The sequence below is a fragment of the Balaenoptera borealis genome (genome assembly GCF_965194805.1).
Source record: "Balaenoptera borealis genome assembly, chromosome: 1".
Classification (NCBI taxonomy): Eukaryota; Metazoa; Chordata; class Mammalia; order Artiodactyla; family Balaenopteridae; genus Balaenoptera; species Balaenoptera borealis.
Window position 1 is genome coordinate 144,424,334 of NC_138860.1, and position 12,600 is coordinate 144,436,933.

Below are 12,600 nucleotides of genomic sequence, written 5' to 3' on the forward strand. Positions count from 1 at the left end.
AAAAGATTAAATATAAAAGAGGATGTAAGACATTGCAACATGTCTCATGTAGTTTATAAATTAGTTGGGAAGAAAACATGAGCACAAGGAAGCATCGGTGTGTAATTAAGTGCTATGTCTTTCACTTCTGCCTGCTCCACTAATTCTCCTCAAACAGGAAAGGGCAGAACAAAATCCCTAACTTCAGTTCCATATTTCTTCTCTCTTCGAAGGCATCCTGCAGCACCAGTTGGAATAAGAAGACACTAGCAGCTTTAACATATATACTCCAAAATCTCGGTGTTTCAACAGTAAAGTTGATTTCTCATTCAGGCAAAATCCAGTGCAAATAATCCTGGCCAGTGGGCAATTAATCTTCCACGTGGTCATTCAAAGATCCAGGCTCCTTCCACCTGTGGCTCTGCCCTTCTCTATGTCCCTGAAGATGGGGAGAGATGTTTTTATGAGCCACATCACATTAACCCCCTTTGCACTGGTTAAAACTCAGCCATGTGGCCACACCTAATTACAAAGAAGGCTGGAAAATGTAGTTGAGCGGTACGCTCAGGAGGAAAGGAAGAGGAGTTTGGGAAACACTTTGTAGTTCTTCTGCCCCAAATGGTAAGGGAGTATCTAGTCTTAAGTCATCCCAAGTACAGGTAATTTTGACTTATGGACACTAAAAACACTTTTTTTTTTTTTTTTTTTTTGGCCATGCTGTACAGCTTGAGGGCCCTTAGTTCCCCGACCAGGGATTGAATCCGGGCCCTCGGCAGTGAAAGCCCGGAGTCCTAACCACTGGACTGCCAGGGAATTCCCAGCAATTGTTTTGATCGAAGAATGTTCACCTAACTAACACTGGAAATGAGAAAATATCATCTTAGGTTTTCAAATTTTGAGAGGAAAAAAAATGTCAGTTCTAGAATTGAGGAGAAAAGCCACTAATATTGGTGACCACTCCCAGACAAATTCTAAAAGAGAATATTTTAAAAGGGTTTTATGAACTCTGAAAACAAAGTATAACTTGAATACTGCAAGTTACTACGGGCTCACTAGGAATTATCATAAACTAACCCAGTATAGTGTCTGGCACATAGTAAGCGGTAAATATGTATTGAATGGATGAATTTCCATTCTACTTTTAAGGCAACGATCACATTGATAAATAACTATAACTTCAGAAAGTTCTTCCTTAAAGATAGCCGAGTCTTCCTCTCTAACTTCTAGTCATTACCCTCGCCCTGACCTCAAAACCTGCAAAATAAGTGAACTCCCCAATGTGATAGCTGCACAGCTATTTGGAGACTTCTCTACTTGGTCTCACGGTCTTTTATTTTTCCCCTTGGGTAAATATTCCCAGTTCCTTCAATTCTTCTCCATGGGTCATAGTTTCTGGCTTCTCACCATTCGGCTGACCTTCTCTGAGATCTCTCTGACTGATCAAAATTGCTTCCCACAGTTTCATGTCCATAATATTCCCAGTGAGGTCCAATCGGCAGCATTCAGTAGACATCACTCCCCAGCTCTGAGGATCACTAGAAGCACTTAAGTAGTGAAGATGCTGTCAAAGGGATTCCTACATTGGGAAAAGGGCAGAACTTGGAAGGTGGCTTCTAGAGGGCCCTTGTTACTTTATGATCCCTTAAGTTTTGCAGACGTTCTGAGTGCTGAAAAGACATCACCGTAAGGGGGATGGTGTATACAAAAGCAGGCCCATCTCAGCCATCTGTTCTCTCTTCTCAGAATGAATTTGTCTACAGGATGCAAACACTTGTCCATTTGGAAAAGGCCTGCAACTGCCCGCCTTTGCCAGGGACCCGTGGGTAAGTTTAATTCAGGGTGAAACATGAGGAAACCCATTATGGCCTCATGTCTGCCATGCCCTCCAATCTAGCCTATATCAGCTATCAAGTGGGCATTGCAATCCACATTCATCTGATTCCTGTATCTAACTTTCAGCTGGTTCTGAACTCAGAAGGGAACGAAAGAGGGTGTGATTTATCACCCTCCTGAAATCTCAACTGCTATAAAGAAAAAACACAGAGACTTATGAAAAGGCATAAGAGAGGAACCTAATTTAGATGGGGGTGGGTACAGGGGTGTAATATAAAAGAAAGCCTCTTTAAGTGTCATTTAAGCTAACCTCTAAAGAAATAAAAATTGACCAAGGAACAGGGAAGAGGTAGGAGGGCTCATATAAGGGTTCTTAGGCAAGAAACAGTCTGTCTGGTTTGAGGAACTGAAGAAGTCCAGTGTGAGAGTCATTAGGACTGGTCGCCAAAGATTTGCAGCTCTCTGCCTTCCAGACAAATAGGATGGCATTTCCTGGTCAACTTGTGGCTGGGTGGGGCCATTAGACTAGTTTTAGCCAATGAATTGTAAGAAGTGACATGTGACATTCTCCCGCAAATGTGCCTAATTGCCTGGCTAGAGCCCTTCAAAGCCCCCTTTCCCTTTCCCATGAGGTCTGTGACGTTCCTGAAAGTGCGTACTCCATTGGACTGGATCCCAGGGGAAGCCAAAGTGATCAGACTGCCTGACAACTTTTGACGGACATGGAGCAGAAGCGAGAAATAAAACTTTTTTGTCTTAAGTCACTGAGATCTGGAGTTGCTTTTTTACTGGAACATAACCTAGGCTATCCTGGCTGATACAATCATAGCCAGTGTGGCTGCAGAATAGTGAGGAGAGAAGTACTAGTAATTTCAGGCTGGCGAGGTAGGACAACCCAGGGCATGTGAGATCTTATAGGCAAAGTAAAGAATTTGGGTTTTATCCCAAGTCCAATAGGATGTGCTTAGGGAAGTTTCAGCAGGGGAATTTGTTAGAAGTTTTATGTATTAAAACAAGTTACTGTTGCTATTTGACGATTAAAACACCCCCTTAATTCTGCTATAGAAAAGACTATTTTTAAGAAACTCATCAATAAGCATTTATTGAGTACCTTCTATCCTTCCATGTGCCAGGCACTGCATTAAGCATTGGAAATATAAAAATGAGTAAGACACAGTTCCTGGATTTGGAGTCACGGTGTAAGAAGACATTTACAAGAACACGTGATGTACATTCTCAGCTTCGGGTCTGTACCCAGTGTGATGGGAGCCAAAGAAGATAATAACTACTTGAGGGTGAGCAATGGGGTAACAGCAAGCTTCAGAGGGAGCAATTATTTGAGCAGGGTCTTGAAGGGTGAGTAGGAGTTTGCCAGGTGGCATTTTTATTAAGGATGAAAATAAATGGAAAACCAGGAAAATGTCAGAGGTATGGAAAATGTTTAGGGTAGCTGAGACTCATAGGAATGGGAGGAATGTGTAGTGTAGGGTGTGGTAGACTGTATTACTATTTGCAAATACTTGCTGCCGCTCCCCACTGACAACAGGCTTAGCCACGTGAACTGCTTTCAGTAGAAGCTTTAAGCACCATGTTCTTTGCTGTCTGCCATGGCAATCAGCAATGTTTCAGAAAAGGTCCCAGAGCAAAGATGATGTGTCTGAAGCAGAGACACAACCAACCCGTAATGGGCATGCAGCATGAGTGAGAAATAATTCCGTGGTTGTCATTCAGTAAGATTTTTGGATTGCTACCAGAGCATAACCTGGGCTATACAGCGGTGTGCATTTCCAGCTCTTAACTTCCAAGTGCATAGTAGGATTGCACTTTCCCGCACCTTTTAAGTAAGACATGGTCATATGACTAGTTTTTGATCAATACTATGTAAACATAAGTAACATGTCATTTCTTGGAGGAAGCTTTTAAAGCCAATATGGGGGCTTCCCTGGTGGCGCAGTGGTTAAGAATCTGCCTGCCAATGCAGGGGACATGGGTTCGAGCCCTGGTCCGGGAAGATCCCACATGCCACAGAGCAACTAAGCCCATGTGCCACAGCTACTGAGCCTGCGCTCTAGAGCCCGCGAGCCACAACTACTGAGCCCGCGTGCCATAACTACTGAAGCCCACGTGCCTAGAACCCATGCTCCACAACAAGAGAAGCCACCGCAATGAGAAGCCCGCACACCACAACGAAGATTAGCCCCTGCTCACCGCAACCAGAGAAAAGCCCATGTGCAGCAACAAAGACCCAATGCAGCCAAAAAAAATAAAATAATAAAATAAATAAATTTATTTTTTTTAAAAAAGCCAGTATGAATTCACCATGCTTTCTTTTCCCTGTGAAGGTGATTGTGATGATTGTAGAAGCACACATATTTCAAGATGAAACCTTCAGACTCTGTCTTTGAGTGAGTATATTGAGAAAAGCCCCTCTGACCTTGAACATGTAGTATAAGCAAGAAGTAAAGGTTTTTTGTTAAGCCACTGAGATATTAGGATTGTTCTGGTGGCAAACCTAGCCTATCCTGACGGATATAAAAACTGGCACCTAGACACGGGGTAATGTAATAACAACAATAACCAAAGTAAACATTTGTTTAGAGGGCAGTAACTAAGAACACTGTTATCAGAAGGTAAAAGGATGGTGATCTATTTGGTGAACATATCACTGTGATAATTTAGAAGACATATCATGAACCTAATGAACTAAGGCAAGAGACTGTAAAACAAAATATTAGTAGCATGTGTTGATGGCTGTTGGATGCATTTAGAAACTTATTACAAAAAAGAGATGAGGGCTTCCCTGGTGGCGCAGTGGTTGAGAATCCGCCTGCCAATGCAGGGGACATGGGTTTGAGCCCTGGTCCGGGAAGATCCCACATGCCGTGGAGTAACTAAGCCTGTGTGCCACAACTACTGAGCCTGTGCTCTAGAGCTCGTGAGCCACAACTACTGAGCCTGTGTGCCACAACTACTGATGCCCACGCGCCTAGAGCCCATGCTCCGCAACAATTGAAGCTACAGCAATGAGAAGCCCATGTACCACAACGAAGAGTAGCCCCTGCTCTCCACAACTAGAGAAAGCCCGCACGCAGCAACGAAGACCCAACACAGCCAAAAATAAATAAATTTATTAAAAAAAAAAAAAAAAGAGATGAGCTCAGAGAAGATTTGGCCAGTTTGCAAGCAGGAATGAAAGAAACTAGGGACGATCTATAAATTCAGAGTTATGGAGGGTTAGAGGAGGCTATTGTTTCTCAATCTCAACTAGTAAAATTAAGGAAGATTTTCAGCAAGAAACGGCTAGTTAAAATCAGCCCTGAAGTATGGCTCAAGTCAAAGGTATGGCCTCAAACCTATTGTTAAAACCTCTGGATAAATTAAGATGTTACCGAGCATATGCTTTCAATTAGAGAAAAGGGAAAAGGGAGGAAATGGGAGGAAAAGTATGACTCTCCCACCTAAGCCCAATAAGTGCAAAGCACTCAAAGCCAAGTCAAGAGATAGACAGAAAGACAGCAAGACAAAGAAATAGAGAGAGAGACAGAGAGAATATGAAAAGGAGATGAATGAGAGAGATATTAGCAGGCAGGAGAGCAAGAAAGCAAAGAAACATGGCAAACCATGGAGGCATGTCTAGAAAAGAATTGGCTGTGGCTATTGACACATGGAACGCCTGGAATCAAACAGATAAGAAACCTGCATTTTTGGGAGAGTTGCACTGCCAAAAGAACATCAGCCTGGATTAAAGGAGACTGTATTTGAGACTTAATATCACTCTGTTCCCCCAACACCACCCCTATTTTTAAAAGCTGGTTTGAAAACCTATTTCCTATGCCTGCTTTAGATGTACAGAAGGAAGACTCTCTCAGAGGTCAAGGCCAGGGGTCACAGAAAACAATGGCTAGGGCAGCTACACTTAGGGAGCAGAATCAACGTCTAATCGGGGTGTTGGGTGGGGGGGGGTCCCCAACATGTCTGCTCTGGATTAACGTCCACTGTGGTGTCCCATTCCTTCACTTTCCGATCAGTGTGTCCATTGCAGTTATCCCATCTCTGTCCCACTGTTACATACTGAGAGTATGCCGGGCAGATATCTTGCCTTTGGATGAAGAGTCACATCTGGAGCTGATATAGAGTCTACTACGCATCACCCACTCCCTGGAAAGTGAGCTTGATATACCGTGACTAGGTGGGTCTTTAGGGTCATCCCCCTTGAGGAGACAGTGGAATTCTGCCTGTGGGAGGACAGTAAGCCAAACATTTGGTGAACAGAAAGGGAGACTGTTCGAGTCATTAGTGTTGTTTCCCAAATATTCCTGGCGCTCTCCCTTCGAGACACTTGGCAGGATTACAGAGCTTTAAAGTTAGGCATGGCCACGTAACTTGCTCTGGCCAAGGATGCATGAGCAGAACAGTGTGTCACTTCCAGGTGGATGCTCTGAGAGCCACTGAATGATTTGCCGCCTTCCCTCTACCCAGCCGAGACTGTAAGGAGAAGCATGCATCAAGACGAAGCCTTCTTCAGCCCAAATCCATGGTGAATGGAACTCCCCTGCAGACCCACAGTGGGGACGTGGCATGAGCAAGAAATAAACTTCCCTGCGGTAAGCCACTGAAATGGTAGTGCTGTTTGTTAAGGCAGCATAGCCCAGCCTTTCCTGATACTAGGAGTGAAGGATGGGGCTGGACAGCAGGAGCTAGGTTGTGAAAGGCCCCCTCTCCCACGCAAAGGCATCCGAACCCTCTCCTGGTTGTGAGGGGAAGCCAATGAAGGCTTCCAAGCAAGGGCGTTAACATGAAAAGATCTGTTATTTTTTGGATGAAATATGCTATTTCTCAACATAAGGAGAAAATCAGCCTACTAAACCACATAAAGCAGAGTGGAACACACAGAACCCTTAGGCAAAAGATATATATTTATATAAAGTCCTAAGTTTTGAAGTTTCTAAATACAGGAGCTCTGAAAGGAGGCTTTGAAAGGAGCTACAGAGAATCGGGCAAGACAATTTCTTCCATCCCACCATCTAAGGGCCGTTTCCTCTGCAGACAACCAGTACTTTACAAGAGCCTCCCTCAGCAGAGAAGATATAAAAAGGGAATGTAACACACACCTGAAGTCTACTTCCAGCTGCCTTTGTGACCTGAGCAGGATACTTAACCTCTCTGGGCCTAGTTCCTCATATACTAAATCCAGATAATAATATATATAGCCCAAGATAGTTGTAGGGAGAAAGAGTATATATAAATTGCTCTGGTGAATGCCTGGCTGATAGTAGGTGTTTAATACATGACATTGATTCTTATTACTGTTATCATTAAAATTATTTTAAAAACACCAGCTCCCTGATTACAGAAGAAAACGATTCAGGGCAACAGTATAGAGGAGAATTTTCCCTCCTTGAGGAAAGTAACTGGCTCGTGTCATCACTGTATCCTTACCCCCACCCAGTTCAGTGCCTGGCTCACAGCAGCTACTGTTTTCTCCTGCTGCACAAGGCAATGAGAGGCAAGTGCTGGAGTAAAGGAAAGCTGTCAAGATTTCCCTGACACCAGCTGCTGCCGGGCTGTTGGATCTGAACTCTCAAAGCCACAAATACCTTAAAGCTCTGGGCTATGAACCCAAGGCTGAATTCCCCCAAGCTCGGAAGCTGAAAAGCCAGAATTAGAACCTAGGAACATAAGCTGCTGCAGGTCCAACTTCAAGCCCCAGTCCTGGAGAAAACTCTGGAAGGAGCTGACTTCTGACCCTTTCCTCCCTCACCCTCCTGCCCTCACTGCTTCTCAACAGCATCAGTCCACCTGGTCCTGCCAAGTCACACTCTTACACCCTGGCATCCCATCGACGCTCTGGGAAACTCTGAAGAAGGGCAGGGAAGGGGGCTGTTGGCGACCACCTCCTAGCCCTGGAGGCGATGACTCTACGCTAACTCAGCCCAGTAAGGTGGGTCTCACCAGCCCCACCTGCAGATGAGGGAACTGAAGCTCAAAGAAGTTCTCTGATTTGCTCACTTCACAACGTGGCAGCGCTGGCCACGAGAGAACCCACGATTCCCGACTTCGGTATTCTTCCCACCATACACTTTTGTCCCTAAGGGGTGAGGGGTTGGGGGAGGATAAAATAACAACCACAGAAAAGGAACCACTTACATGGGTCTAGCGCTTCCTAGAGGCTACACAGGATATGGGCCCACCGGCCGGCCGGGAGCGGAGAAATTTTAAATCTTGATTCTACTCCTGACTCGCTGTGTGACTTTTGGCAAGTGTCTGCTGCTCTCGGACTAGTTTTCCCGGAAGCAAATCAGGGCGAGAGGAGTGGGGTGTGTGTGTGTGTGTGTGTGTGTGTGTGTGTGTGTGTGTTTCGTGTGTACGTGGGATGTGTGGTGTGCCTATGCATCTTGTGCGGGGGCGGGGAGTAGACGATCACCCGGGTTCCCCGAGTTTCGGATTCCCTAAACGCTCGTTCCCAACTAGACACCGAGCTGCCCGCTAATTCCACCTCCTGTAAGAAACCTCCTCTCCGAGGCGAAGCTGCGAACCCCCGCACCCTTTCTCCCACGGTCGGGAGGGTGAGGTGGGGTGCGGCGGGGACTTAGCTGAACACCAGGTTTCAAGCAATGCAAATCACTCGGCTTCCAGGCGCAGCCGTACAGTCGCTCTTGAACTTGACCAGGAGACAAACTTCAGAGCGCTCTCAACGTGGGGGGCCGACTCTCAAGAACCGCCCCTAAACTTAAAAGCCCACTTTCACTCGTCCCCACAGGGGACTTAACAGAGCCACCTTAAGGGCGGTGCTCCCGCCCCCCCGGAAGTGCGGGGGGGGGCCGGGACCCGGGCGCTCAGCCGGCCCGCCCCTCGCGGCAGCGAAATGACACCGAGCCCTGAAGTGGGGAAATACCACCCGCCCCGCGCCCTCGGCCCCAGACACCTGGTCCGGTTCCCCCGCCTTCTGGGTCCCCGCATCCCCTGCCTTCCCGCCCCGAGCCCTGAACTTCAGCCCGCTTCCTTCAGAGCCTGCGAGCGCCCGAGTCCGCCCGGCTCGCGGCAGCCACCGTCACTAGGCAGTCAAACTCCAAGACGTCAGCCCACAATGCACCGGGCGGGCCGGGAAAGACGCGCCGGGGAGGGAAGAAGGAAGACAGGGGCTCAAGTCGCGTGGAGGGGGAGGCGGGGGGGAGGAGGAGAAAGAAGGGCCCAACTGTAGGAGGGCAACGGAGCATTACCTCATCCCGTGAGCCTCCGCGGGTCCAGAGAAGAATCTTCTAGGGTGGGGTCTCCATGGCGACGGGTGGGCCCGCCCTCCTGAGAGCGACGCGAGCCAATGGGAAGGCCTTGGGGTGACATCATGGGCTATTTTTAGGGGTTGACTGGTAGCAGATAAGTGTTGAGCTCGGGCTGGATAAGGGCTCAGAGTTGCACTGAGTGTGGCTGAAGCTGCGAGGCGGGAGTGGAGGTACGCGGACGCAGGCAGGCAGACAGGCACAGTCAGCTGGGAAGGACTGCAAATCTTATTTTCTTTTCCATTTTCTCTCCAACGGCCCGGAGCTAGTGCTTGTGGCTCCCGGGCTGGTGTTCTGGGGAGCGCCAGGAGAGCCCCTTCTCCAGCCGCCCCCAGGCGGAGAGAGCCCAGCTGCGCTAGCGCTGCTGACAGCGTGGAGAGCGGCCACTGTCCGCCCGGGGAAGTCCGGAGAGCGGCTGCAGCGGCAAGAAGTTTCCCGGCCAGGAGGACAGGAGACAAGTGGCCGCCGGGTCCCGGAGCGAACTTTTGCAAAGCTTTCCTTTGCAAAGGAAGCTGCCGCGGCGGCGGTAGAGAAAAGGAGGCGGCGGAGAGAGGAGGACGTGCGCTCCGCTTCGCTCGAACCGGTTGCTGAACTTGGGCGAGCGCGAGCCGCGGCTGCCGGGCGCCCCCTCCCCCTCGCAGCGGAGGAGGGGACAGTCTTCGGAGTCGGGACGGCGGAGACCCGCCGCCGGCCGGCCACCGCGGGGTTCGCGCTACCTGCTGCCGCCGGGAAGCGAGTTCGTCCGCGGGCTCCGAGGAACCGCTGGGCCCGAGAGAGCTCCGGGAGTGACCGCGACTTTTCAAAGCCGTGCGGCGCGCGCGAGCGGACAAGTAAGAGCGCGGGCGGCGTCCTAACCCTGCGATCCCCCGGAGCGAGCCGGTGAGGAGGGCGCCGGGGGAGGCCAGCCGGCGGGGGCGCGCGCTCTTCCAGAAACTTTCCTTGCTCAAGGCCCGGGGAGGCGCGGGTGTCCCCCGCTTGCCAGCGCGCTGTTGCGGCCCCGAAACTTCTGCGCGCAGCCCAAACTAACCCCACGTGAAGTGACAGACTGTTCTATGACTGCAAAGATGGAAACGACCTTCTACGACGATGCCCTCAACGCCTCGTTCCTCCAGTCCGAGAGCGGCGCCTACGGCTACAGTAACCCCAAGATCCTGAAGCAGAGCATGACCCTGAACCTGGCCGACCCCGTGGGCAGCCTGAAGCCGCACCTCCGGGCCAAGAACTCCGACCTCCTCACCTCGCCCGACGTGGGGCTGCTGAAGCTGGCGTCGCCCGAGCTGGAGCGCCTGATAATCCAGTCCAGCAACGGGCACATCACCACCACGCCGACCCCCACCCAGTTCCTGTGTCCCAAGAACGTGACGGACGAGCAGGAGGGCTTCGCCGAGGGCTTCGTGCGCGCCCTGGCCGAACTGCACAGCCAGAACACGCTGCCCAGCGTCACGTCTGCGGCGCAGCCGGTCAGCGGGGCGGGCCTGGTGGCTCCAGCCGTGGCCTCGGTGGCAGGCGGCGGCGGCGGCGGCGGCTTCGGCGCCAGCCTGCACAGCGAGCCGCCGGTCTACGCCAACCTCAGCAACTTCAACCCGGGCGCGCTGAGCGGCGGCGGCGGCGGCGGCGGGGCGCCCTCCTACGGCGCGGCCGGCCTGGCCTTTCCCGCGCAGCCTCAGCAGCAGCCGCCGCCGCCGCCGCCGCCGCCGCCGCCGCACCACCTGCCCCAGCAGATCCCCGTGCAGCACCCGCGGCTGCAGGCCCTGAAGGAGGAGCCGCAGACGGTCCCCGAGATGCCCGGGGAAACGCCGCCCCTGTCCCCCATCGACATGGAGTCCCAGGAGCGGATCAAGGCGGAGAGGAAGCGCATGAGGAACCGCATCGCTGCCTCCAAGTGCCGGAAAAGGAAGCTGGAGAGGATCGCCCGGCTGGAGGAAAAAGTGAAAACCTTGAAAGCGCAGAACTCGGAGCTGGCGTCCACGGCCAACATGCTCAGGGAACAGGTGGCCCAGCTTAAGCAGAAAGTCATGAACCACGTTAACAGTGGGTGCCAACTCATGCTAACGCAGCAGTTGCAAACGTTTTGAGGCGAGACTGTCGGGGGCTGAGGGGCAACGGAGAACAAATAACACAGAGAGGGACAGACTTGAGAACTTGACAAGTTGCGAGAGAGGGAGAAAGAGAGAAAAAAGAAGTGTCCGAGGACTAAAGCCAAGGGTTTCCAAGTTGGACTGGGTTGCGTCCTGACGGCGCCCCCAGTGTGCACGAGAGGGAAGGACTTGGCGCGCCCTCCCTTTGGCAGGGAGCCAGGGAGCGGCCGCCCGCGGGCTGCCCCGCTTTACGGTCGGGCTGTCCCCGCGCAAACAGAACGTTAGACTTTTCTTTAACATTGACCAAGAACTGCATGGACCTAACATTCGATCTCATTCAGTATTAAAGGGGGGAGGGAGGGGTCGCAAACTGCAATAGAGACTGTAGATTGCTTCTGTAGTGCTCCTTAAGAACACAAAGGGGGTGGGGGCGGGGGGAGGCGGGAGGGAGGTTTGCGAGAGCGAGGCCCAGTCTGCAGATGAACTCTTTCTGGACTGCCTTCCATAACTGTGTATGTACATGTATATATTTTTTAATTTGATGAAAGCTGATTACTGTCAATAAACAGCTTCACGCCTTTGTAAGTTATTTCATGTTTGTTTGTTTGGGTGTCCTGCCCAGCGTTGTTTGTAAATAAGAGATTTGGAGCACTCTGAGTTTACCATTTGTAATAAAGTATATAATTTTTTTATGTTTTGTTTCTGAAAATTCCAGAAAGGATATTTAAGAAAATACAATAAAATATTGAAAAAGTGACCCCTCCCCCAACCTCTTTTCTGCATTACCTGTAGATTACTTGGCCAGGTGGAGCTGAAAGAGTTAAGAGTGTCCATTAAAGTCACTCTCAGTGCTTCTTACTATCAAGCAGTGAAAACTGTTACCTACTGGAGTTAAGAGATAACTGTAGCTGATTCCCTCATCAAGTTATACTCTTCCCTCCCCAACAAGCTATACAGAGTGGCTTACAAAGGATAGTGTGGCATTTCAGGAGGCTGAGGGAAGGGAGGCTGTGGTGGAGAGGGGCAGCTCCCTGGGAAGTCAAACATTTTAAAGTTTGGATCATATCAAGTGGCATGTGCTGTGACCATTTATAATGTTAGTGGAAATTTTAACAATAGATGCTTATTCTCAAAGCAGGAACAGTGGCAGATTTTTACAAAAGATGTATCCTTCCAATTTGGAATCTTTATTTTAACAATTCCTAGATAAAAGAGACGGTCTTTGCATATGAATATTTATAACAGCATTCTTGTCACAATAAACGTATTCACATACCAATAACAGATCTTGAATTCCTTTCCCTTTACTACTTTTTTTCTTCCCAAGCTCTGTTCTGAAGCATTGCTTTTCAGTTGCTGGTGTTAACATTACTGCCATCTGAAGTTATTTGGTAATTAAGAAGCAAAGAATTTATGAAAAGTCAACACAGAAA

At 49.7% G+C, this 12,600-nt stretch overlaps 1 protein-coding gene across 1 annotated transcript; it reads left to right on the forward strand.

The window, feature by feature from the left end:
• Positions 1-9,227: 9,227 nt before the first annotated feature.
• JUN (Jun proto-oncogene, AP-1 transcription factor subunit) lies at positions 9,228-11,924 on the forward strand. The gene has a single exon (XM_082358677.1). The coding sequence runs from the start codon at positions 10,142-10,144 to the stop codon at positions 11,162-11,164; it is 1,023 nt and encodes a 340-aa protein (XP_082214803.1). The 5' UTR covers positions 9,228-10,141; the 3' UTR covers positions 11,165-11,924.
• The last annotated feature ends 676 nt before the right edge of the window (positions 11,925-12,600 follow it).